General features: G+C 40.9%; 1 protein-coding gene across 5 annotated transcripts in view; it reads right to left on the bottom strand.

Annotated features, from left to right (window-relative positions):
• Positions 1-208: 208 nt before the first annotated feature.
• The window catches only part of IL6ST (interleukin 6 signal transducer), a 54,286-nt gene continuing 27,474 nt past the window's right edge, over positions 209-27,020 (bottom strand). For 4 of the 5 annotated variants that reach the window (XM_030566060.1, XM_030566059.1, XM_030566058.1 and 1 more), the window contains 8 exons: positions 26,293-26,512; positions 19,728-19,904; positions 18,108-18,209; positions 16,258-16,404; positions 14,306-14,446; positions 10,199-10,295; positions 8,166-8,247; positions 209-7,308 (listed from right to left, as the gene is read on the bottom strand). In XM_030566060.1, coding sequence (XP_030421920.1) covers positions 6,577-7,308; positions 8,166-8,247; positions 10,199-10,295; positions 14,306-14,446; positions 16,258-16,404; positions 18,108-18,209; positions 19,728-19,904; positions 26,293-26,512 — 1,698 coding nt within the window. In that variant the 3' untranslated portion in view covers positions 209-6,576. Of the gene's footprint in view, positions 7,309-8,165; positions 8,248-10,198; positions 10,296-13,037; positions 13,400-14,305; positions 14,447-16,257; positions 16,405-18,107; positions 18,210-19,727; positions 19,905-26,292; positions 26,513-27,020 lie in introns of those variants that run through there. The other variant, XM_030566061.1, reaches the window with a different exon arrangement.

Below are 27,020 nucleotides of genomic sequence, written 5' to 3'. Positions count from 1 at the left end.
GTCTCTTCCACAGCCACTTCAATCTCTCTGGAAAGTTTTTTTGATTTTAGGCTATTGGTACAGTAGCCAAGATGCAATAATTGCATAACTGTATAAAGCCAAAAAAAAAAAAAAAAAAGGCAAACTGCTTTGTCTTCAATGTCAATACATTAAGTTAGCCTTAGGACAACACTGACAAATGCAAATACAGAGTAATGGCAGGTTTGGGTTGTTTTTTTTTAAACTTTATAAAATATAGTTGATAGAAAAGCAACGTTCAGGTACAATACAGTAAAGAGGAGACAGACATTCAAGGTTACAATAAAAATTGTTGACAGCACAATTCACAACACTTACATAACAATAAACAGTAGCTTGCAAAAGGATTAATACTGGAATGCGATTTCAACATGTTTCTATATAGAGGAGGCTTAAGCAGCACTTGTGAGTTTAAATTCTGGTTATACGTGAATTGTTTAGAGCTGGCATACAAAATCCATATTAGTTTTGCAAGCCTTAACTACTCTGAATATACAAACAGTATTAAACTCAATTTGGTATTTACATTCACTGTCAAATGTTACAGATGCCTTGAAACCACATTTGACATTTTCATTAACAAGAAAGCATCTGTGGCCTATGCCTGAAGTTGTCTAGATGTCTGTATAGTCACCCAACAGTATTTAATATTTAATAGTCTTGCCTCTGGAACCCAGTAAGAAAATGTTACAGTCAGTTTGTTACTCATTGATATATCAATATTTTAAGCTAAATTTTTACTGCACTGAGTACAGGGATGCACAATTTTTGTGCACGTGCTTTCACACCTAGATTTGAAATGCACTCCCTTCCCATCTACCTGACAGAGGGCAGACAGCATGCTTAAAAAGGAATGACCTTTAAAAAATCATTTGATTTTAAACAATGAAGAGCACTAGAGCTGAAAAAAACACTTTGCATATTCAGTTCAGTTTCCCCTTTTATTGCATTTTTCACACATTCATAAAATATTCTATAATTAGGAAAATGTGACTACAAAGTTTTAACGGGTAGGTGTAGCACCTGTTACTATTTAACTTAAACATGAAAAAGAAAAAGAAGTTGCACTTTGACAGTGTCTCCTTAAGGAATAAGTTTTGATAGGGAAAAGACAAAAAAGAGGTGTGATCTGAAACAAATAGCAAAGGCTGCTCATTTACTGCTTTAAAAGTGAGTAAGTTTAATTGTCAACAAAGAAATGTAACCATTACAGGTAGTGCACTGCCTGGAAGACATCTAAGTCCATAAAACAAGATGGAAGTCAAATTGTTATAATCATTATCACAGCTCTAGTGTTATCTACTTATACTCAATCCATTGCAGAATAAATGTGTTTCTAAAGTACTGATGCTTTTATTGCATTCCTTACTTGCAAAGATCTCTTTAAAGCAAATGTGAAATTGCTAAGGGCTCCATGCTGAGCTGCTCTCTGCGGTGTTGGTAATATCTGAAGCTAAAGTCAACAGGAGATGAGGCTCAGCAACCTTTGGGACTGGGCCCTCGCATGATATCAGCTTCTCAAGAACACACGTTTAAACTATTTTTAGATTAGACGCAATACAACGAAAATGGAGAGTCCTTACTTTCCCTTAGAGAATGGTTTAGCCTGCAAAAACAATGATAAATGAGGGAGCAAATATTGAGAACAGGTTTGTAGAACAGCTTCACCTTTTCTACTTATTTTATTGTTTTGAGCGCACAGCCAAGATTCACTCTGGCTTCAAAAGCTCTTCCCATCCCTCCCCCACAAAGGGCAGTTTTCTGATTCAGGAACCAAGTTTATGAGAAAATGTAAGTTTCTGCTTGACCCTTAATTGAAATGGGATGATGCCGAAAATAGGAACTTCAGCAATGCATTTTGTTATATTTAAAATGAATTGCAAGTTTATTATAGCCAATGAAAACTGAAATAGCAGCATTTTTAGTGTCACATTTACTTTTGGTGCAGTAGTGAAGTTAGACATAAATGGTTAAGACAAGGTTATCAAAATGTTTGCCCGTTAGGATGGAGCATGTTTTAGCAAAGATTGGGAGGAACGGAGTTCACATGGCAGACAGTAGCAGTGGCAACAACAGCAAGCAACTGATTATACGGAAAGATAGTATCAGGAAATTTACTTTAGCCTTTTTTAATGCAGTTAAATAACTAGAAACAAGGAAGAGCACCACATGCTCAGTCAGATCTCCATGGACCACAACCAGTTTGGGAACCTATTTTCAGTTAAGTCAATAGGGTTCAGGCACTGCAACAATGTGAATGGTATAAGAACCTAGACAATGATTTGGTCTCTGTACCCCAAGAGAGCTGAAATGACAGCTATTACTGAAGTCAAAAAGAGGGCTTGCATCATCATGCACATGATATTCAGACACCAAAAGGCTGATTTAGGTTTCAACTCTCAGCTGTGCTGCTAGTGCAGGACTCTATACCCAGCCATAGGAGACTCACTTCCATGCAAACTGCAGTGGGGTCCCCTGGTTCTGAATAACTCTCATAACCACCCCTGTGCCAGCCCTCTCCCAAATGCCAAAATAAGCCACCCCTGACAATCAACCTTAGTGTGATCCTCAGGCTGCTGTAACTTATGCCAGGCTCCTAGAATGGTGCACAGCCAGCCCAAGATTGAGGAACACAAAGGTGGCTTCTTCTACTCTGCTGCCCCCAGGCTGTGCCTTGCAATCCTTGGCCACTGTCAAGAATTGGGGCTGTGTCTGGGTTGGCTATTTGGATATAAAGGATCACCAAGAGATCCCAGCTGCAGCTGGACAGAATATTACCAAGCGATGGTTAATTTATGATATGGTATTAAAAAGACATTTATAGTTGTTGTAGGAATAAAGAGACAAGCAACTAGCTAATTTGCATCGAGCAGACATTCAAAGTGTGCTGGTGCACAAAAGATGCTTATTCTTAACTCTCAATCTTCCCTGCTGTTGAACAAATAACATACAAGATTTCTACTTTCCCATCTGAGGCATGCCAGTCTTGGCAATTAATCAAAATGGGCACACAGCAATGTCAGTGTTAAATGTAGTTTCATTTTAATAATGCCTTTATTTTTTCTTAAAGTGCACCATAGCTTTTTTAAAAAAAGTCTGCCTTTGTATGTATAGTAATAGTCAGAAAACTAGGTAGAGACTGTTAATACACATCCACATTTAAAAAACTGCTTGCAAGATACAGTGTCCAATATAAAATTAAGTAACAGTATTTTCCAGACTTAAAAGTACAAAATTAAAGTTAACTATTTCAGGTCAAAAGCTGAACACTGTACAGTGTACAATTTTGGAACAGACAAATTTCATGAACAGGCTGTAAATTGCTCATTGCTTTTACCTGTTGTGAATTTTATAATGAGTTCACCTACATAAATGTGGATTTACAACCTTTTCCTTTTATTTCTATCTTCTGCATCAGTCTAAATACTGAAATTTAAATAGGAATGGGAAATAAAGAGCTTTGTTTCGGGGGGGGGGGTGTCTTTCATACAATAGCAAGACAGCTCCTATTAATCTGTAGTAATGCTGAATATAAGATACCACTAGTACTAGATCAGAATGATCACTGCTGGTTGCTCCTCTTGAAAATGGGATTCTCTTTCCTTCTGACATTACATTTAGTTTTGGCGGGAGGTGAGCTGGGATTTAAAACAATGAGTCTGAAATAGCTTCCATTTACATAAATCAGAGCATGATTGCAGTGTTAAGAGGAAATGGTCATCCACTCTCATCCTTCAAAAATAAGGAGTCTGTATCACTGGCTTAAGGAAAGAGCTCCTAAAACTGTATCTGAAGACATCAGGTCTCTAAACACTAGTGTTTGTGAAAGTCAGAAACCAGCAACCTAATTGGTTAAGTCTCAGAAGAAGTTAATATGACAAGAGCACAAAGGCCGAAGCGTTAAGAGTGTGGATGCTGAGGCTCTTAATACAAATACTTTCAGGGTTCGTTTGATCCATCTTTTTGGTCTACATGTACTTTACCTATGAAAACCTTCAAAACAGAATATACAGCTTCAATTACAAGCTTCACAGAACCCTTTGGAAATGGGCAATTCTTTCACACACACCAGATGAAGAAATTTGTTCCTAAATTCTAACTTATGTGTTACAGAGATGTGTTCCAGCAAAGGGGTACAGTTTGGCCTTTGGAGTACTGTGATTCATACTGCAGATTTACATCATCTAGGGAGTTCTAAAGGCTTATTGGATACTATTGGGTCCTTGTCCCCAGGAAAAAAAAAAATTCAAGATGGGCAGATCAACCAACTGAAATGTTATGGAGGAGTTTCTGAAAAGCAACAAAATCTGGGTACCAAAGATATGATACATTATTACTGAGAGAAACATGTCAGTAGGATAAGGAATTATGCATAAATGAAAAAAACAAAGCTTTTCCAGATATCCTAGTACAGATGTCTTAAAGTTTCCACAGTGTGGAATGCATCTTAAAGAGAGTCTCATGGACCATGTTGCCACTCTCATTCACATTACTGTGTAACTTCCTTGTGGCAATGATAGCAACTACTTACATGGAGAGTTAGGTAAATTTAAACTTGCCCTTCAATGTGAATTAATAGATGGAGATAAGCAAAGTTAGAAATATGTGACAGCCAGCTCTCCACATCCACCAGCAAGTATTCTGAAGACCAGTGGTATAATGGGCCACACTTGGTAACCCCTGCATTTGAGGACCTACAGGAAGATAAATCTTTATGTACAGCGCTCTTGTGAAAAAAAATAATTATTTTGTTAAATATAAAATGAGGTTTTATTTTTCCTAACACAGCTTGTAGTGTTTCTGAATTACCTGAGAATCAAAGACTTAGAGATGCTCATGACTTATTAATACCAGACTGGAAAACTAAATGGACTAGGTTCAGATATAGCTACAAGAAGATAGCTTTGTAAAGCTGATCAGATGGCATCTGGGAAAACTTTAAAAAAAAAAATCTTCAGAGTAACAAGATCTTTAAGAAAGGATATCAAGGATTGTTGTCTTTAGGAACTGTATCCTCTCTAGGATGTGAGAGTTGGAAAGGAGAAGAATGGAAAAGAGGTAAGTTTCAAGAATTGTAGCAGCAGGATCTAGATATTTTGCTTACAGGCTCATAACGAAAAATGGAAGGATGTTTTTACCTGTCAACTTCCAAGTTCAGGGTTCTAGATTTTTCCCAAAAAGTATCAGCAATATCAGTGCCTCATACAGTAAGGAATGGTTTTCCTTATGCCACTTTTGATTTCAGTGAGCTCATTACATTGTAGCAAGGAAATCACAGAATCCCAGTACTGGCAGCAGAGCAAAAAGGAAGAAGTATTTTTCTTCTAAACCATTTGTAAAAGCTACAACCTGCACATGTTAGTTCATTCTAGAATATTACATTTTATTAATTCTTGCCTTTCCCCACCCAAGCCTTGTATGGTAAACAGGCAAATTCTAAAACAACGATATCTGGTATGGTTAGTGAGGGATTTGAGATAAACAGATATTCATTTTTAAACAAACACTTCAATTCACCTACAGGGGAGTTTCTCTTACCTACATTTTCCTTCAAAGTTTTTAATGCTAAATATGAAATGTTAATTGCCATGCATTTGGCTCAGATTACAAAGTAGGTAGTTTTTATGCCTAGTTTCTATATATGGGTGAGTGTATATAAATGTGTGTGTATACATACATACATAGATATAGATATAGATAGATATGGGGGGAGCAGAATTCTGATGTCTACACTAGCATTCATAGGGAGTTAAGCAGTGACGGCATTTTGATTGCAATTTGTGACAAGTACTTCAGTCCTTTGTTTTACAGTTCTTTATATGAGGCCTAAAATACTTTGAGACATTAGTCTGATGCTATTACATTAGAAATACTGGGCCAAATTCATTCCTTCTATAACTCAGTTGAAGTCAATAGAGTTAGTCAGGGATGAATGTGGGTCGAAATTGTTTGGTCACTGGATAAAGTTTTAAAAATATATAATACTGTACTTTCTTTTTTTTAAACCTTTGGAGGAACACACTCTGGTCTAATCAAGCTTATCCGAAGTAGGCATCTTAATATCATACATGGCCAGAAGCAGGGCTTTGGAGCGGAGCTCGGAGCTGGAGCCCAGAGCAGTGGAGCTGCAGGTTTTTGCCTGGAGCTGGAGCGGAGCCAGAGCACAGCTCCACAGCCCTGGCCAGAAGACTCCTAGTATTTTTTTCTTAGATGCCCCTTGGCCTATGTAACAAAATAAAACTTGCTACTTTCAATCAATCATGTTTAAATGTGACATTACAAAGACAAACAAAACTGCAAGGCAGCACAAAGGCCTGTTCAGACAAATAAGAGAATCTATGTAGTGCTTATAGGAGGATCTCCAGTAATTCTGGACTGGAAATATCCCAATGAACGATAGTACTCATGTACCCTCCATCAAATTCTCTTCACTAAATGAATCTGAATATTTAAATCTGATTTCAGATAAAAATACTTAGCTTAACTCATCAGAAACACAGGGGAAAAAGAAATGGATCAGGTACTACTGAAGGCCTAACAGAGCCAGTCTCTCTCCTCTCACTGGGGCATATAGCCCCCTTGCCTTACAGTTTGTGGCATGTAACTTTTTGGTATCTCATCAACTGTTGCTGTGTTTATCCCCATCGTTTCCAGTCTCAGAATCTGTCCCTCAGTACTTGGACTTAATGCATCTGCCAAAGCAGATTCAGGTTTATTTCTCTCTGGCCCAGAGCCACACAGCTGTGAACTGTGACCTGAAATCTGTAGTTGTGCAAGTCCAACAAGATCCTCCTCGTTTACTGGAGGAGTAACCTGCTTTGCTCTTTCAAAATGTGAGCCATCTGTATTGGTTTCATCCTGACTACTATTTTGTTTGAAATACTGCTGCCTTGGAGTTGCATTTTCACCTCCTCCTGGGTTATCTTCTGGTTTCTCTTCTGAATCTAGCAGCGGCTGGGTGGATTCAGACCTTGAAAAGATTTGAACAGAAGGAATTTGGTCTCTGTAGCCATTGAGTACTACAGTTGAATACTGTACAGTGCTTGAAGTGTTTTGTGCAGATTCACTCTCATCACTGTCGGAAACACTTTGCCTAGGAGAAGACATACATGAGGATCCTCCAATACCACTGCTGTGCCCCTCTGAAGTATTTTTTTCCTTCTTAAGCAAGTTGAAGGGTTTTAGATCCTGCTCTGAAAAGGACTTCTTGTCATCTGCTTCTATTTCAACCACGCTTACATCAGTAAAGCTGCCTTCTGGATACATCTGAGCTTTGGAACTAAAATTATGCTGAAAGAAAAGAAGAAAGTTAGGTGTTGCCTATGAGGGAAAGAGAGAGTCATGGGGTCTCACTTTCTATTCTTTACGCACTGTGAGACTCCAACAGTTTCTGTTCTCTGCAGAATTTGGCAGTTCTTCTTGAGTATTTGCCATAAGATGGAAAACATGGTTTACATTTCCAAGTATCAAAGTCTTAAGTACACAAATTCCCTGGAAGCAGAGTTTCATGAAGGGTCTACCCAAAACCTTACTCTTCTGTGATACTGAGAATAAATTGAGCACCATGCATTGTATCCTGCAGAAGTATTTCAGATTAAGATCTTACAACAGAAATGCTATCGCCTCTTCATGTATATTAAATATTTCATAGCAATTTTCACTGGAGTTTGTCCTGGTTCCTTGATCAGAATTTCCCCTCCTCCACAACTATGCAGCATGCCAGTTTGTTGCCACTCCACACACAGATGCGAGTATCTGCTTACCCGTCTCTCTGTATTTTATTTCATTATAAATTGCTCCAATAAATTTCCAATTCTCAACTCCCTAACAATTCCATTGATTTCCACTTAGTTGCTCACGATTTACACATTTGGGGAAGTGAGAGAAGAAGTAAGCCCTGAACCTTAAACCTATGAAACTTAAAATTAGCCCCATATTAACAGAATCCAGTTTAGGTTGTGAGCTCCTTGTGACCGTATCTGCCTAATGCTGAACACACTGATGGTACTCAAACAAAATTTTCCTCCTATATCTCAGGATTAACAGGTTGAAAATCCAAGTTCTCTTTGAATATCCATTTAAAGGGCTCTTATTCGGCAGTTTATTCTTAAGATATTTTATGTACTATCAAAACGATTCAATCTTACCTTAGTTGGAGTTTGAGGGGACCACTGAGCAATGTTACTTTTGGAAGGATCAGGAACATTAGGCCAGATATGCTTTTTAATTCTGCAGGATAAAAAAAATGGAAAATAAATTTCTTGAACCCTCAAAGCTTGCAAACATGGTTACAGTTGTGCTTTATATTCTAAATGTACAATTACTGGTCTTTTTAAATATTTGACAGAAGTGTTACAGATACTGATTTTGTCCTGTCACCTCTGATGTCTGGTGTGCTCATTTGCAAAGTCATACTAGAACACTTCATGCTCACTGCCACTTCATTTCACTGCAACTTGAGAAGATTGGCTTTATAGCCTAGTTTTGTGACATTTTGATTTGGGGCTCCCCTGCCCACATAAAATAAGATGAACAAAAGAAAAATAGAACAGTAGGGGGTTTGGGAGAGGTCATAAGATAAATCTAATATCACTTTTGAAGGCACAAAGTGACAGTTAAGTCTCACTGGATGAGCATTACCCAATATACTGGAAAAAGTAGATATTTTTGGCGCTCTCTCTCTTTTTAAAAAACATATATAGACCATGCTGACAGAGATGCTCTGGTGCCATGGTGACAAGTGTCGCAAACATCTAGACAGACTTTGCAATTAAAAATATAAATAAATAGAAAAATACAAAAAATGCACACACATTTAAATACAATCCAGCTAAATCTGGTTCATGACATTTTCCCCAAGGAAATAGAGACAAGCTCCTTAAACATAACCAGTGATTAAAATCTAGTAATTTGTAAAGACCATCAAATATTAAAACAGTTATATAATACAATGTGATGGATGTTCCTAGCTGTTTAAACCTCTTTGCTAACAAAAGGGAAGAAAATATGCCCTGACAAGTAAATAGTTTTAGTTAACAGGCACTGCCAGATGGTCTTTCAGCTAAGATCCATCAAGAGGCAGCCCTAAGAGGGACAAGTAAAGGTAGATTGGTAGAGCCCCATTATGAAAAAATGTAATTTTGTTGGGGATATCTGAAGTGTACTCTTTAGACAAGTGACCAGGTATAGAGAGAGTCCATATTTTTCCCCCGTCAAAAGCACGGTGCCAGCGGCCATAGGCGCTGACCCCGTGGGTGCTCCGGGGCTGAAGCACCCACATTAAAAAACAAAGATAGTGGGTGCTCAGCACTCACCGGCAGGCCCTGCCAATCAGCTCCTCCTCTTTATCCTCAGCACCTCCCGCCCACCAAGGATCAGCTGATCAGCAGCAGGCAGGAGGCACTGGGGGGAGACGGAAGAATGGGGGCAGAAAGAGGTGAAGTGAGGGTGCGGCGTGCTTGGGAGAGGGGGCGGAATGCGGCAGGAAGAGGCAGAGTAAGGCCTTGGTGGAAGGGGTGGAGTGCGGGTGGGACCTGGGGTGAAGCAGGGGTTGAGCACGTCCCAGGCAACTCAAAGTCGGCATCTCTCCCAGCAGCTACTACTTGGAGCAGAGTTTTTGAAAGAGCTGTAAGACAGGACAGAAAAAGCTCCAAAGAAAAGAGGGGGAAATATCTTCCAGTGGTGTGGTGCCTTTGCCTCCCGTTCAAAAAAAGCTGGCTTACACTATTTAACTCATTTTATTACACAGACTGTGAAAAATAGATTTTTTTGGTGGTATGTAAAGAATTCCTTGATGGTGTATTAATTATATGAAACTCAGGTGATCAAAAATTTCAGTTTATACTGAAAAAAAAAAAAAAAATCAAGAACCAGCAAGAATTTCCTGTCACATTCAGTTAATAGGCTTGAACAAAATCTTTTTAAAAAGAGCTCGTTGAATTATTGTTACAGCATTGTTATCGCAAAAGTCTCCATATCTCTAAGAGGAACATGGACCCAATTCCTCCCATCCTCCCAAACCTGTTTTAATATGGTGCAGCTTCACTTACTTTAAAGGAGTTTCTCAGACAAATGACTGAGAGATGAGAATCAGGCCCATGATACATAAATTACAGTGAAATATTACTGTCATGTTCAGATATGGTAAAATGTGATAGAAATACATGCTATATGCACTTACAAGTCCCGTTTGTTAAAGCAGAACAATACTCCCAGAAGTATGGACAACAGGAATGCCAGACATACAGGTACAACTATGGCTTCTATTTCTCCTTTTCCTAAAAAAGGAAAAAAAGCTATTTTAGTTTTTTGAAAAAGTGCTCAGCAGAACCTTCCCTGACAATCATTCCAAAAGGAAAAAACAAACAAATACATACAGTGCTGCCTTGTCATGAGTCATAAGGCTTACCATATTATACCCTAATAGAACTGAACTGAAATATGATCTATTTTGTTATCTTTCAAGTCTCAGTAAGTCTTTTTATGGCTAAGAATGTTGGCTAAGTTTGCTTATTATTATTGCACACATTACAAGAACTATGAACTTACATGAGTAGGGGTAACAAAAAGAAATTCCACTTTTAGCACCTTCTCATTAGAGGAACATAGAGCAATATAGCAGTGAAGAGAGTCTGTGATATTGGGGAGAATCGTCAATTGAAGTTTAGAAGAGCTCATAACATAATTAAGGCCTTGTCTCCATGTGCACATAAGAGTGCATTAAATCAGCCCCAGGCACCCTAGCTCCTGAGGTGCTCACACTGGCAAGGCATGTAGAGCTCCCTGACACTGCAGCTGGAGCGCCCCTGGTAATCCACTCCACAAGAAGCGTAAAGCTTGTTGCACCATGGCTGCAGCACTGCAGCGCCAGTGTGGACACCCTGGTCTATTAATGCACTCTGATCGGCCTCCAGAAGTGTCTCACAATGCCTGTTGGAGCCACTATGGTTGTCACTTTGAACTCTATTGTCCTGCCCTCAGGTGACCAACTGGTCAGACCCGCCCTTTAAAGTCTCTGGGAATTTTGAAATTCCCCTTCCTGTTTGCTCAGCAAGGTGCGGAGTGCTCTCAGCGCATTTTTCCAGGTGACCATGCCTCCATGCACCAGGCGATCCCCAGTATGAAGCAATAGCGAGGTGCTGGACCTCATCAGTCTCCGGGCAGACGAAGCTGTCCAGTCCCAGCTGCGCTCCAGCCACAGGAATTATGATACCTATGGGCAAATATCAAGGGCCATGATGGAAAGGGGCCATGACCAGGACGCAGTGCAGTGCAGGGTTAAAGTGAAGGAGCTGCAGAATGCCTACCACAAAGCACGGGAGGCAAACTGCCGCTCCAGTACTGCCCCCATGACCTGCCATTTCTACAAAGAGCTGGACGAGATACTTGGGGGCAATCCCACCTCCACTCCGAAGACCACCATGGACACTTAAGAGACTGTAATAGCAGAGTTCAACAACGCAGGAGGAAGAAAGCGGGAGCGAGGCTGCTGAGGAGGAGAGGGACCCAGAGTCACAGGATGTCCCGGCATCCCTAGATGCATGCAGCCAGGAGCTGTTTCCAAGCCAGGAGGAAGGTAGCCAGTCACAGTGGATGGCGCTTGGGGAAGAACGAACAGCAGAGGTGGTGCCTGGTAAGTGGCTTTTATTTTGAGAAGGTAGTTGTTTGGTGCAGGCTCTTGGGGTGAGGAGGATTGCAGAAAGAAGCGTTAGGGCTGCGTGCATGCCTACATGCGGAATAGGGTGTTGATGTGCTCTCTCACATTGCAGTTATTGGCCTCAGTGATCTCTTCAAATGTCTCATGCAGAAGCTGGGCAATCTGCTTGCACAGGTTCCTTGGCAGAGCTACTGTGTTCTCTCTTCCAGTAAGGCTAACACATCCACGCCACTGTGCCATGAGGGGCGGGGGGACCATTGCTGCACACAGGCAAGTGGCATAAGAGCCAGGGCGGAAGCCACATTGTAGTAGAAGCCCATCCCTTGCTTCCCAGGTTACCCTCAGCAGCGAGATATCTTCCAGGACGAACTCATCCTGTGGAAAGTGTGGGGACAGCGTTCAGTATAGGGGCCCGCTGCAGCTGTTGGCTCTCGCCAAGGCACAGAACCAACCCCAAAGGCAGTATGGCCCTGAATCAAATCAGTCCCCCTTGCCCCTATGCTTACTCACCATTTTGGGGCTCCTGAGGGTTATGTGCACTCATTTTCAGACTGGCACTTTCTGATACTGTGTACACTGTACTTGTCTTTAAGTACGGCCGAATCATTGCTCTGTCTAGTGTGAACAATGCTGCCTCTGTTAAGTTTGGCTTTACACATGCAACCTTGAGATACCAGCCATCCTTGTTATCAATGGCCAAAAGACTACAAAGAATCAGGACGTGTTTGCGAAGAACCAAAGAAAACCTGCTGCATGAAGTCATGCAACAGTGCCTTACTGAAAATCAGAAAGTACAGAAGTGGCGGGAGACTGAAAGGAGGCTCTGCCAGCAGAATGCAGAACGCCAGCACCAAAGGATGGAGCGCTCATAAGCATTATGGAGCACCAGATTCGATACAGGTACTCACAGCACTGCAGATAAGCAGATCAGCATCCGCCTCCCTCTGCAGCCCTTGTCCCAATATGCTTTCCCTTGTGCCCCCATGTCACCGCCAACCCACTTTCCCCAGCATCCGGTTTCTTACCACCACCAGCTGCCTCCAACACCTGTAGCTTCACCAGCCAGCCCTGCAAATTACTACCCTTACCCACTGCACTCAATCCCCATCACTGGGCATTTTAGCCAGCCTGAAGTGCAGCACTCATTGTGCAGCACTCCAGACAGGAAGGCTGAATATGATAACAGAACATATGTAAATCTGTGATTGTCCTGTTCCACATCCTTCCCCCTTCTCTCCTCTCACACAGCACAGATGTGTCATGCCCCTTCCGTTTCCCCAGCAGTTGTCTCTTTTCAATAAATGAATTTTTTGGCTTTGAAAATATTCTTTATTGCATTAAGTAAAAGATACCGGAGCTCAGGAAAGTAAACAGGCACTGCAAGTAAGTGCATCGCACATAGGATGTGATTAATGGCCCTGCAAACTTGTATCAACATGATTCCAGCGGTTGACTTTCCTACTCCAAACTGGTTAGAGACCTATCGGTAGCTGTCTGGAGTTGACAGCTTCCAGACTGCAATGGCCACCCACTTCCCCACAGGCACAGCAACTCTCAATCTCGTGTCCTTGTGCTGGAGAGTGGGGGCTAGCTCAGCATACAGTCCCATGAAAGTGGCTTTCCTCATCCGAAAGTTCTGCAGCTGGACTTGCATGACAATGTGATCCCACCACTCAGTGTTTGTTTCCCGAGCCATAAAGTGGCGTTCCACTGTGGTGAGCATGTCTGTGAATGCTACAAGTAACTTCATGTCATCTGTGTTATGCAAGATGACATTATCGTCGGACTCCTCAAAATCACTTTGTAGCTTAAGGAGTAACTTGACTGCAATATGTGACATGCTGGCGAGACCCATCAGCATATTCCTCACAAGTTCAGGATCCATTCCCGCAGAACAAAAGGGAAGACAGTGCGCAGTACAAAAAAAAAACGTTGAAAGATGCCAAATGTGGACAGAAGCACCGATTGATGGGATGCGAAGTGATGCATCAGGGGGCATTGGGACAGGATTCAGAATGCCTCGCACACCCCCTCGTCCCCTTCCCACAAGCCACAGCGCCAGAATGAGAAAAGGTGCTCTGTGGGATAGCTGCCCACAATGCACTGCTCCCAATGCCGCTGCATGTGCCGCAAATGTGGCTACGCCACTGTGCTTGCAGCTGAAAGTGTGAACACATGGCAGCACTTTCTCTGCTGTGGTCTCTGAGGCCTGGTTTAACTCACAGCGCTCTACATCTGCAAGTATAGCCATGCCCTAAAGCACCTAAGAAAGCAGTACTTGACTTTTAAGTCACAGATCCAACCATCTGCCAGCAATATAAAAGTATGCTATATCTACAAAATTGCACACCTTCTATGAAAAAAAAAAATACTTGTATTACTCTTACGTGATCTTCTCCCCTTCTCAGCGCCCTGTTTGTTACATATTTTAAGTTACGAACAGAACATTTAGGGAAGAATGCCCTTTACTATATGTCTGTACAACTCATTGCACAAAGGAGCTGTATTGGTTGGGGCCTTAGGCATAACTAGAAGAAAAAAAATAAATTGTGTGCATAAATTAAGAGAGCAACTGCATGACTAATCCATTTTAAAATTAGTCCCAATACATTTTATGTGATTACTTCTTACCAAACTTTTGTGTAGTAAATGTAAATACAGGACCACTTGTGCCTCCTTCATCTGTATGTGCCTCCATCTTCACCATGTATAAAGTGTCACTGGATAAGGGGGTAAGGGTATATTCTGTTTTGGAAGGGTCCACATTCACAGCTAGAAGAGAAAGGTTTATACAGTTATCTGGTACAACCTGTTTAATATCCACAAATGTTATACTAACACACTACTACATATATATGTATGGAAACAAAGTATCCAAGACATAATTTAATGGGAAGTTACACTTCCAAAGAATTGAAAATGGACTCAAAAGGCTAGATTTTGTAAGACAAAATTTACTGAAATTTGTTTCTATATCTAAATGCCTAACTCCAATCATTAAACCTTATCTTCCTTAAAGGCACTGAAAAGAAATTAAAATATACAATGTAAGTAAGGCTAAGATTTGTGTCACAATTATTTTTAGTAAAAGTCAAGGACAGGTCACGAGCAATAAACAAAAATTCACGGAGCCCGTGATCTGTCCATGACTTTACAAAAAATTACCGGGCGCAAGGCTAAGTAGAGGGGAGGAATGGGGTCTCATGGGGGGGACGGGACTGACAGGCTGAGCCCCCTGCATGGTTGGGGGCACAGCCCCAGATACAGTGGCCGCAGCGGGGGGGGGGGGGAGGGCGGGAGCGGCACAGCCATGAGGGGCGCACAGCTTCCACTCCAGAGCTGGCCGCAGCTGCAGGACAGGGGTGCGCGGCCTTGGCAGCAACCAGGATGATGGGAGCGTACGGCACATGGAAGCCATGAGTAGGGATACATGGCCCCCCTTGCACTTGTGGGACGGGGAGCACGCTCCCAGCTGCAGCTCCCAGCAGAAGCTGTGGGGCTGGGTAGCAGCCAGAGGGCACAGCCACAGGGAGTGTACAGCCCCCTCTCCAGAGCTGGATGCAGCTGCTGGATAGAGGCACAAAGGCCAGCTGCAGCTCTCCCCCACCCCCAAACTGCAGGGCAGGGACTGCAAGGTCCTGGTTCCAGCCATCCAGCCCCAGGTGCAGGGCAGGGGTGCACAGTCCCGGCTTCAGCTGCTGACAGCTGAAGCAGAAGTAGTCACGGAATCTGTGACTGCTGTGACCTACGTGACTAAATCGTAGCCTAAATAATAAGTAGCTATAAAAGAGATCATGAGACAGAATTTTAGAAGTTAGTAGTGATGCTGTGGATAACAAGTCTTCTAATTACCTATATTCCAGAAGGTTCAATAGAAATTTAGACAAGTGAGGGTCTATAGTGACTGACCCCTTTCCATTTAACAGATTTGAAGGCTATCAGATCATCTAGTGGGATCTCCTGCTTAATATGTGCCACCAAATTTTATCTAGCAATACTGTATGAAGCCCAATAATCTGCGACTGAACAAGAGCACTTCTTTTAGAAATACATACAGTTATGATTTAAAGACTTCAAGGCAATGGAGAAACCACTATTGTTCCAAGGGTTACTTACCCTTAGTGTTAAGTGTGCACCTCATTTTCATTTTGAATTTGTTTAGTTTCATCTTGTTATACCTTTGTCTGCTGGATAAAATAGTACCAAAGGTCTAGACGATAAAGATTAGGATCAAGTCACCTCTAAATCTTCTTTGATAAACTAAATACATTGAGCTCCTTAAGTCTCATTGTATGAGGTGTTCTGAACCAGACACTTGGTACTCTTAGAAAGGACATTTCTAGTCTCAAATGTAACTAAGCTACAGGGGTTCCAATGCAGAACCAAGTATACTTTCTCTCTGTAAAAGGATTTCTCACTTTAAAAAAAATCCCCAACAACATAAGAACTTACAGTTTGATCTGATGAGGCAGCTCCTAGGTGCATATAATTCTCTATCTTGCTTTGTGCAGTAGTCAGTAACTCAATATTTCAAAAAGTTAATATCAAAGAAATACATTTTAATATTAAATGGCCTTTGTTACCTGTTTCATTGCCACTGACAGTTCTATATAATATAGTGTAATATCTGATAAACCCATTTTGCTCATCCACCGAAAGAGGTTTCCATACTAAAACGGCTTCGGCTTTTCCTACTTTTTTTGTCTGAACAGTGGGTCCTTTTGCAGGCACTATAAAAGAAAACCACAATTAAGAGTACATTATAGTCCTATTAGGAAAAGCAGTATATTAATGGACAACATATTTTAACTCTACATAAAGCCATGCTCAAACATTTTAGTGGAATAATATCTTGAAGATGTTCTCTGCAAAGTCAGTTATTTCACTTCCTGAAAATACAAAAATATTTGTACAGCAAACTCCTCTAAAAATCTGACTTCTACATGAAAAATAAAGCAACACATTTTGAACAATTAGGATATGCGTAATACCTTACCATGATTCTTATAAAAAGCAAGTAAGGGATTACTTGGAAAATATAAAACACAAATGAATCAGTGGATCCAGACAAAGTGGATTGGTATAGAAACTTTGTTCAACTGATGAATTCTAGAAGATTGGGGAAGAATCAGATGTTTGATAGATGCAAGCATAGTACTAATCTTAAAACAAAATTAAAGAGGAAAGATCTCGGCAATAATAGCATAACAAATTTAACTTCTACCCTTTGCAAAATAACACACTAAATACAGGGGGGAGGAGGGGAAAGAGAAACAGGAAAGAGAAATTGGTCACTTAACTTCTGAGACAATTGAAATACAAGGAGATCTTGCCAAAGAAACATAGTACCTTTTCTGTTATGGAATGGGTGAAAGGAAAATGGTTGATATTTGTACTTTCGTAATAAAACATTTGATAATGTCTCATGAAGTCTTACTGTACTTTATCCATGCTTATTTGAATTGAGTGTATCTTCTGTTTAACCACACTTCAGACAAATCTGAGTTCATCTGATACTTTACTGGAAACACACATCAATGCATCAAAAGGATCTGCTAGGGGAGATTTTGTTTATCACCTTTAAAGATCTAGGAGGTTGTAAATGGTTTAATGAAATTTGAAGACTATTGCCATTAGTGGCAAGTAAAGAGAAATGGTGAAAGAGACCAAAAGGATCTAGAGATTAGAATAGAAACATGGGCAGAAAGCATTCACCTTGGACAACTGCAAACTAATATCTGTAAAAGAGTGATAGAAAAATCCATACACGTTTAACAGGAGAGAAAAATATGGGAAGTAGATAGGTTTAGGACCAATAATAGACAAGTATGGACATGAATTTACCACTGATGTGCCAGCGAAGATGATCAATGCAATTCTGAGTTGTATATGCAAAGGTATGTAATGCAGCAAGCACATGAAAGTCCCCCTCTATACATCTCTAGTGTGACAGCCTTTGGAATACTGCTTTTCAGTCTGGACACCTTATTATTTGTAAATTGAAGGGAGCTCAGATTCAGAGCACCATAAATGATTAGGAACCTGGAGAGAATGATGTATAATGAATGAAACAATGTAACCTGCCTACGGAGTAACTAAATGGGAGTGGAAATGCTGAGGAAAACCTTTTAGGGCAATGTGTGGGTATTACAAGACACACTGGAATGAAGTTAGGAAAGGGAAAGTTTAGGCTGAATATCAGGAAATACCTCCTGATATTAAGACTGGGAACTGCTTCTCAAGGAAAGCAGCAAAGTCATTTGAAAACTACAGACTGGAGAAAGCCACTAATATAAGAAGTGTACAATAGTGGGAATTCTTGTATGTGCACAGAGATGGTTGACATGACCTAGTAGGTCTCTCTCCCACTTCCGTGACTATATTATGTTAGCAAGAAAGGTCAATTTAAATAATATGTGTATTTTGTACTTACTGCCTTGCTGAAGATATGCCTTTGTAGATTGTCCATTTCCTTGACCATTAGTATACAATGGATGAACCGTTATCAAATAACATTTGAATGGCTTTATATCTCCTAATACAAGAATTGAAAGGAAAACATTGTTTTAGTAAAGAGTTCAGTCAAAATGAAATATTTAGTTTTTACTTCAGTTTTGGTAAACAGTTTAGCAATGTACCTTACACCTAGAAAGTCAGTTGAATTTCCTTTTTCTAAAGTCATAGAGTCATAGACTTTAAGGTCAGAAGGGACCATTTTGATAGTCCGACCTCCTGCACAACGCAGGCCATAGAATCTCACCTCACCCACTGCCACAACAAACCCCTAACCTATGTCTGAGCCACTGAAGTTGTCAAATCATGATTTAAAGTCTTCAAGGTGCAGAGATCCTCCAGCAAGTGACCCATGCCCCAGGCTGCAGAGGAAAGCAAAAAACCCTCAGGGCCTCTGCCAATCTGTCCTAGAGGAAAATTCCTTCCTGATCCCAAATATGGCGATCAGCTAAACCCTGAGCATGTGGGAACACTCACCAGACACCCAGGAAAGAATTCTCCATAGTAACTCAGATCCCACCCCATCTAACATCCCATCACAGGCCACTGGGCATACTTACCGCTAATAGTCAAAGATCAATTAATTAATTGATTAATCAATTAATTAAATTAGGCTATCCCATCATACCATCCCCTCCATAAACTTATCAAGCTTAGTCTTGAAGCCAGATATATCTTTTTAAAGTATTGCCAATCAATCATTCAAAAGAGACTAGTTAGAGGATCAGTTAGATAGCTGAGGTCCAAAATTTTAAAGTTAATGAAACAAAATGTATTTCAATTAATTTATAAAAAGAAGCACAAGCTATTTCCCTGCAACTGTTGTGTACAGGACTGTGCCACTGTACAAGGATTGTGCTACTCCTGAGAACCTGGAGATGAAACTGGATGCCAAGTCTAGTTTCACTGTCCAAACCAACTGCATTGCCAGAGCAAAACAATGAGAACAGACAGTGGATAGGTAAGTTAGATTTTAAAGTTCTTTCATTATTTAATAATACTAGATAATATATCATGAGGTTTTCTGTGAAGTCTTAATCTGATGACATGCCTTTCAAAGCTACAGTTCCCTTCTTGAATTGTTTCAAGCCCTAGGATTTACACACAGTTTTATTTTGAGTTGCCACTATACACATCAATACCAACTTTCATATCATCATGCGGCAATTTTTAACTTATTAAAAAAATTAGGTTTTTCAGCAGTTTTAACTGCCTGTGAAAGATCCACCTGGCACTTATGTCCTTCAGCAGTGACTCACTAAGCATTAGCCACCAGCGGCAGCATGCTGTTCACAATTCAGCACAACATTTCCTATTTTTTATTGTTTACCTCTGTTTTATACAAGTATGCATTTCTTCCAGATCCTGTTTATTCATAAGTGAGTCTGTTGTAAGAGAGCCACTGAATACATCCAAAAGGTCTGAAGGATGAAAGGTTTTGACTATTCTAGAAACCTTATTGAGATGAAAGGTCTTGATTATTCTTAAGTTCTAGAATAGGTACAATATATTTTAATATGATATTGTTTGCTAAATATACCTTTTAAAAATGTGCCTTGAGAAGTACCAAGTTCCTGCTGCCATTCTGTGCTACAGTCTGAGCTGTCGGACACCATGCACCATTCAATCACATATTTAACCACACTATTGTCAGGAGCCGTCCACTCTACCCAAAGCTTGCCATCTTTAGGAAATGCTTTAATATCTTTCACAGAAGCTAGAATGAGAAAAAAGGAATGAGATTCCATTAATATAGAACATCTTCATTAGATAGCTCTCTTCTAGCACAAAGGAACCTGCACTTGCTATTCTGTGGAATCATAGTTACTCTCGTTTTGAAGTAAATTAAACCATCGAAATTTCAACATGAGTAAAGTTTAGTCGGCATAGAAAGCCATTTTGATGCAATTCTGTAACATGTGAACAGGGAGCAGCGAACGGGAAGAGGGAAATCCCCTGCTGAAGAAGGAGCAAGCATTAACTCTTGGGGGTGAGCGAGCTTGTTTGTCCGTTTGCTTTTTCTTTCGACCTGCTTAAAGCTTACAGTGCAGTCTGTTGGGGATTTTGTATTTGGAGACTAGTGGGAGTAGGGGCAAGAGGCCTACTAAGCTGCTAGCTGATTATTCTCTAGTAAGGCTCTAGCCTACTGTCCTTTGATCCTTGAGTCTCCCTGATCACCCTTCTCTTGTGTGTTAATGAGAGGGGTAGCGTTGACCTGGGAGAGATGGGTTAAAAGCCAGATGCTAAATGACCAAAGGGAGCTAGTGAACAGAGGGGTGCAGACAGGGGAGTTTGAGAGGAAGAAAGAATAAAATCATCATGGTTTGAAAAGGCCCACATTGCTAATACCACCACTGTTCCTGGTTCCTCCACCTGCATCTCTGCCTGGATAGAGAATCCAGTAACAGATTCCTCTACCCAGGTCCTGGTGTGGATTTGCAGAGACTGGGGCTTTCCTCATTTCATGGTCTCCTCACAGGCTGAGACCATCCAGTGAGAGATGTGCCTATTGGTAGACTCTCTTAGGAGGCAGATAGGAGAGCTATAGGGAATAGTGGCTACATTGAGGAGTATCTGTGCACGTGACGAATTCATTGAAAATATGCATATGGAGACCTCCAAAATTGAGAAACCAATCCAGATGAAGAGGACTGCAGTAGTACCACCAAAGGAGGAGGAAACAGCTCCTTCACAAGAAAGAACCTGGCTACTAGCTACTTCAAGCAGCAGACAGCGCTCCCCACCCCTGCTCCCAGCCCACCATCCACAGAGTGAAAAACTGGTATGCTGCCCTGGCAACAGTCTCCCCCAAAGGTGAAGGAGGAGAATCTATGTACCAACAAGGCTGGAAGGATCATGGCCATCACTCCCCAGAGGAAATGAAGGGTGCTGATGGGGTGTGATTCCCTTTCTAAGGGGGATGGAGGTCATCAGCGGTCGGACCTGGCATCCTAGGTGTTGTTCTGTCAAGGGCCCATATCTGAAACATTACAGAAGGATTGCAGAGGATCATGTGGTCCTCTACTACTCTGTGCTGCTCATCCAAGTGGGCACGAATGATACTGTGAGGTATGATCCTGAGCAGATCGGAAACGACTACAGGGCTTTGGGAGTGAGAGTGAGGGAAATGGGGGGGAAGGGGACAGGTGGTGTTCTCATTGATCCTTCCAGGCAAAGACATCCTGGAGTTAAGTGCATGGCTGTGCAGATGGCGTTGCCAAGAGGGCTTCAGCTTCGTTGGCCATGGGATGCTGTTCTGAGAAGGACTGCTGAGCAGAGATGAGGGTTCACCTGCCAAGGAAAGGGAAGAGTATCTTTGGATACAGACTGGCTAGCCTAATAAGGTGGGCTTTAAACTAGGTTTGACGGGGGCAGAAGACAAAAGCCAACAGGTATGTCCAGAACATGGACACTAGGGGGAAGGGTCAAAATCTGGCAAGAACATGGGCAATCACAGCAGAGACAAGGGAGAGACAAGAGGGAATATAGATAGGAAACCTATTTAACATCTTAGACGTCTGTATACTAATGCAAGAAGTATGAGGAATCAGCAGGAAGAACTAGAAATAATAGTGAATAATCATAATGATGACATAAGTGTCACACAGAGACTTGATCTGACTGGAATATTGATATAAAAGGGTCTAGCTTGTTCAGGAAGGACAGGCAGGGAAAATAGGGAGGTGGTGTTGCCTTGTATATCAAAGATGTATACACTTGCACTAAGACTGAAATAGAAGTGGGAGGCAGACCTGTTGAAAGTCTCCACCTAAGGATAAAAGGGGTAAAAAACAAGGGTGATGTCACAGTAGCAGTCTATTATAGACCACTTAACCAGGATGAAGTGGTTTTTAAATTAACAAAACCATCCAAAACACAGGACTTGGTGGTGATGGGGGACTTCAACTACCCAGACATCTGTTGGAAAAATAATACAGTAGGGCACTGATCATCAACAAGTCCTTGGAACACACTGGAGACAGCTTTTTATTACAGAAGGTGGAGAAAGCAACTAGGGAAGACACTGTTCTAGATTTGATTCTCACAAATAAGGAGGAACTGGTTGAGAATTTGAAGACAGAAGGCAGCTTGAGTGAAATTATCATGAAATGAAAGAATTTGTTATTCTAAGGAATGATAGGAGGAAAACAGCAGAAATAAAGATAATGGGACTTCAAGAAAGCAGACTTTAGCAGAACTCAGAACTGACAGAGAAGATCCTGTGGGAAGCAAGTCTAAGTGGCGGGGAGGTGGGGGAGGAGGGAGGAGTTCAGGAGAGGACAGTTTTTTAGAGAGACTTTATTAAGGGCACAAGAGCAAGCTATCCTGATGCTTAGGAAAGTGAGGAAGTATGGTAAGAGACCACCCTGGTTTAGCCAGGATATCTTCAATGACCTGAAACTCAAAGAAGAATTCATACAACAAGTGGAAACTAGGTCTAATTACAAAGGATGAATATATTTAAAAAACAATACACACACAGCATGTCAGAACAAAATTAGAAAGGCCAAGGCAAAAAAATAAGATTAAACTAGCCAGGGGAAAAAAACAGTAACAAGAAAACATTTTACAAATACATTAGAAGCAGGAGGAAGATGCAGGACACCAGGTCCATTACTCAATCAGGAGGACAAGACAAGACAACAGAAAATGCTGCAGTGGTCGAAGTGTTACATGCCTTTTTTTGCTTCAGTTTTCACCAAATAGGTCAGAAGTGATCAGATGACTAACATAGGGAACAGTTTAAACAGGGTAGGATCAGAGGCTTAAAACAAGGAAAGAACAAGTTACACGTCCAAGTTGGCAGGCCTGGACTAAATACATCTTAGAATATTTAAGGAACTGGCTGAAGAGATGTCTGAGCCACTAGCGATCATCTTTGGCAACTCGTGGAATGGAGAGATCCCAAAGGACTGGAAAAGTGCAAACAGTACCTATCTATAAAAAGGGGAATAAGGACAACCCAGAAAATTATGGACCTATCCACTTAACTTTAGTACCCAGAAAATAATGGAGCAAATAATCGAACAATTTGTAAGCACCCAGAAGATAGTAAAATGATAAGTAACAGTCAACATGGATTTGTCAAGAACAAATTGTGTCAAATCAACCGAATAGCTTTCTTTGACAGGGTAACCAGCCTTGTGGATAGGGGGAAGCAATAGCTGTGATATATCTTAACTTTGGGTAAGTCTTTTGATACCCCCTCACAAGACCTTCTCATGAGCAAACTGGGGAAATATAGCCTAGATGAACTTACTATAAGGTGATTGCAAAACTGGTTAGAAAAGCACACTCAGAATAGTATCAATGGTTCACAGCCAAGGTGGAAGGGCATATCAAACAGGGCCCCATAGGGATCTGTCCTAGGTGTAGTTCTGTTCAATATCTTCATAGATGATTTGGATAATGGCATAGAGAGTGCAGTTATGAAGTTCACAGATGATACCAAGATAGGAGAGGTAGTAAGAGTTATGAAGTTCGCAGATGATACCAAAATGATCTTGACAAACTGGAGAAATGGTCTAAATAAATAAGATGAAATTCAATAAGGACAAAAGCAAAGTACTACATTTAGGAAGGCCTAATCAACTGTACAGATGGAAAATCACTGCATATGGAATCAATACAGCAGAAAAGGATGTGAGGGTTATAGTGGATCACGAACTAAATAGGAGTTAATGATGTAATACTGTTGCAATAAAACTGAACATCATTCTGGAATGTATTACCAGAAGTATTGTAAGCAAGACTTGAGAAGTAGCTCATCCACTCAGCTCAGCACAGATACAGCCTCAGCTGGAGTACTGTGTTCAACTCTGGACACCACACTTTGAGAAAAATGTAGACTAATTGGAGAAAGTCCAGAGGAGAGTAATAAAAGTGCTTAAAGGTCTAGAAAACATGAGCTTTGAGGAAAGACTGGAAAAAACTGGGTTTGTTTAGTGAGAAAAGGAAGAGTGAGGGAGACACGATAACAGTCTATAACAATCTTTATCACCCTCCTCTTTTCAAATATGTAAAATTATTCTCCTTATCCAATGAGGACAGAAGAAGTGGTAATGGGCTTAAATTGCAGCAAGGGAGATTTAGATTGAACATGAAGAAAAACTGCCTATCTGCAAGGGTATCTAAGCACTGGAACAAATTCCTTACTGAGGTTGTGGAATCTCTGTCATTGGAGGTTTTAAAGAATAGGTTAGACAAATAGCTGTCAGAGATTATCTAGATCAGAGGTTCTCAAACAATGGGGCAGGCCTCCAAAGGGAGATGTGCATGTATGGCTTTAAAAAAAAAAAAAAAAAAAAAAGAAGAAGAAAGAGCGAGCTCTGGACATCAGCCCTGAGTGGCTGGGGCTCCTGTAGAAGTGCTGTGCACACGTGGAGCCCTGCTGCCAAAGCTCTCCTCCCCACTCATTCCCTCACCAGAAGGCAACCCAGGCTTGGGATCTCCTTCCTCCCCCCACCCAATCCCTCAAGCTAGAGGTGGCAGGGTTCTGGCTGTCAGCACTGTGCCAGCAACAGCACAGAAGTAAAGATACAACAGGGAGCTAAGTCTGCTGCAAAAAGTGATATCACTTTTCACACTGCCATCCTTACTTCTGTGCTGCTGCTGGTACAGAGCAGCCATCTGGGTGCCCGGCCAGCAACCACTGCTTTCAGAGCTGGGTGGCGGTATAAGCACTTGTGGGAGTCGGCCTTAAACAACTACAGACAAAGAAAGCACAAAGTGATCAAGTAAATTTGAGAACCAGTCATCTGGAGAATACTTAGTCCTGCATCAGTGCAGGGGACTGGACTAGATGACCCATCAAGGTCCCTTCCAGTCTTACATTTCTATGATTCTATGCACATACGAGAGAAGACATTAAGAAATCCGTGTCTTTCTGAACATTAGATATCTCAATTAATCTGCAATTCCTTGGGAGAATAAGAACACAATTTCAAAATTCAAAAGCACTTTCCAAACATCAATAAGTAAGCAGTCCCAGGTTATAGGGTAGCTGAGAAGAAGGAATTTTACAAACAGTGTAGAGACAGAGGTGTCTTTTTTCTAAAAAGCTAGGATCACAAGGTTGGGAAAATGCTTGTTCTTCCCTGTGCCCCTCCTCCACTAAGAACCCCAGCTAATATTCTATTGACTTTCAGAGGAAGAGAATCCGATCTTTTTCCTAATGCTGTACAATAGCAGCAGAAGAATAAAAGCAGCAGATGTTTTGCTCACACCATCATCTTTCATTTCAAGAAGTGTTTTTCAAACTGTGATCTAGAGACTGCACCTTACCTTACTGACAGTGTGGAGAGAACTGGCAGGTAACATGATGCTGGCTACACATTTCCAGCTGCTTGTACAGGTGACTTCCAGGCTCTTCTATAGAAAGAAGAGTCTGGAGAGCTCAGTGGTTGGAAACAAAGAGGAACCAGCCTTGTTACCTTTATTAGGGGGCATTCTGATACATTAAGAGGAGAGGGAACAGGTACTGGAGTGACCAGTAGGTGGAAGGAAATAAGGGAAGCAGACAGAGAAGATTACAAAATGGCTGGGCAGCTTACACAGAGAAAAGGTGATTAGACCACAGAGAAAGAGGAACAGAATGGATGGGAGTAGAGCATGAAATGGGAGGGTTAAACTTTTCCACTAAAAACAAAAAGGTCACCACATTATATATGGCTAAAAATACACAAATAATTTAATACTATGACAGTTCGCACAAGGGATGTTACGCGGTAGTGAACTGGAGAGGAAGTAGTCTGCACAATCACTATGGGGAAGGGAGATTGATTTGTGGTCAGTCAAGATGCGGCCACACTGTGTAAGAGATAGAGAATCCCCAATTTGAAGAGACTCATAATAAGGAGTTTTCACATTTATTCTCACAGTTTATAAATACAGTGGTAGTTTAAATACAAAGAAAGAAAACCAAGGCTCTTCTCGTATTATATTGCTATTATGGGACTTATGTGAGCTCATTAAAGATAACATCTCAAGAGAGTTAAGATTTTTTTTTGGGGGTGGGGGGGGAGAATTCTTATTTGGCAGACTTTCCTGTTTTTATAATTACAAATACATCTGATTTCTTAAAAAAAATCAAGAAAGAAACTAACCTTTTGAGTTACTTGCTGGAATAAGCAAAACCGATGGGGGAGATCCACCAATCCTGTTATGAGCAGTTACTGTCACATCATATGTTCCATTTGTTAAATTTAAAGTCAGGTTTGTGCTATTAACACTGTATTTTTCAGGTGGACATGACAGAGGTGGTCTTGCTCTGACAGTCACTTCATATTTTAAGATTATTCCATTGGCTTCAGAAGGATCCAATTCCTGTTAAAAAGTGGTTTGGTTTTATTTCATGTCTTATTGATGCTGACCTCTATCACCTGTGCCATCCAAAAAGAAAGATTAATTTCTGTACTTAGTCTTAAAAAGTTTGATTTCCTCTGCTCTGTGCATGTGATATTTCTACACAATAATGAAAAAAGTGTGACAACAGAAACCAAGCATCCAATCCCATAAACCCCTCTCTCTCTCACCAAAAATCCTTACACATGTGAAAGGCTTGCATGATTGGGCCTCAGGCTTTAACTGGAATGCAAAATGACATTAAACAGGTTTCCCTTAAATGTGCTGCATATGAGCTAGGCATTATTATTAGTCAGAAAAAGGAAAAAGACACTTCTGTCTCTACATTATTTGTAATATTCCCTCTTCTCAGCTATCTGAGAACCCTAAGCAATCCTCTCCCTTCTCCATCATCACCACATACGTTCTCTAAATAGAGATAAGAAATCAGATTTCAGTTCTAGTTCGCCTTTGCAGATGCTAGATAGTT

Source organism: Gopherus evgoodei, chromosome 6, assembly GCF_007399415.2.
Source record: "Gopherus evgoodei ecotype Sinaloan lineage chromosome 6, rGopEvg1_v1.p, whole genome shotgun sequence".
NCBI lineage: Eukaryota > Metazoa > Chordata > Testudines > Testudinidae > Gopherus > Gopherus evgoodei.
This window is presented reverse-complemented; position numbering and strand designations above follow the sequence as displayed.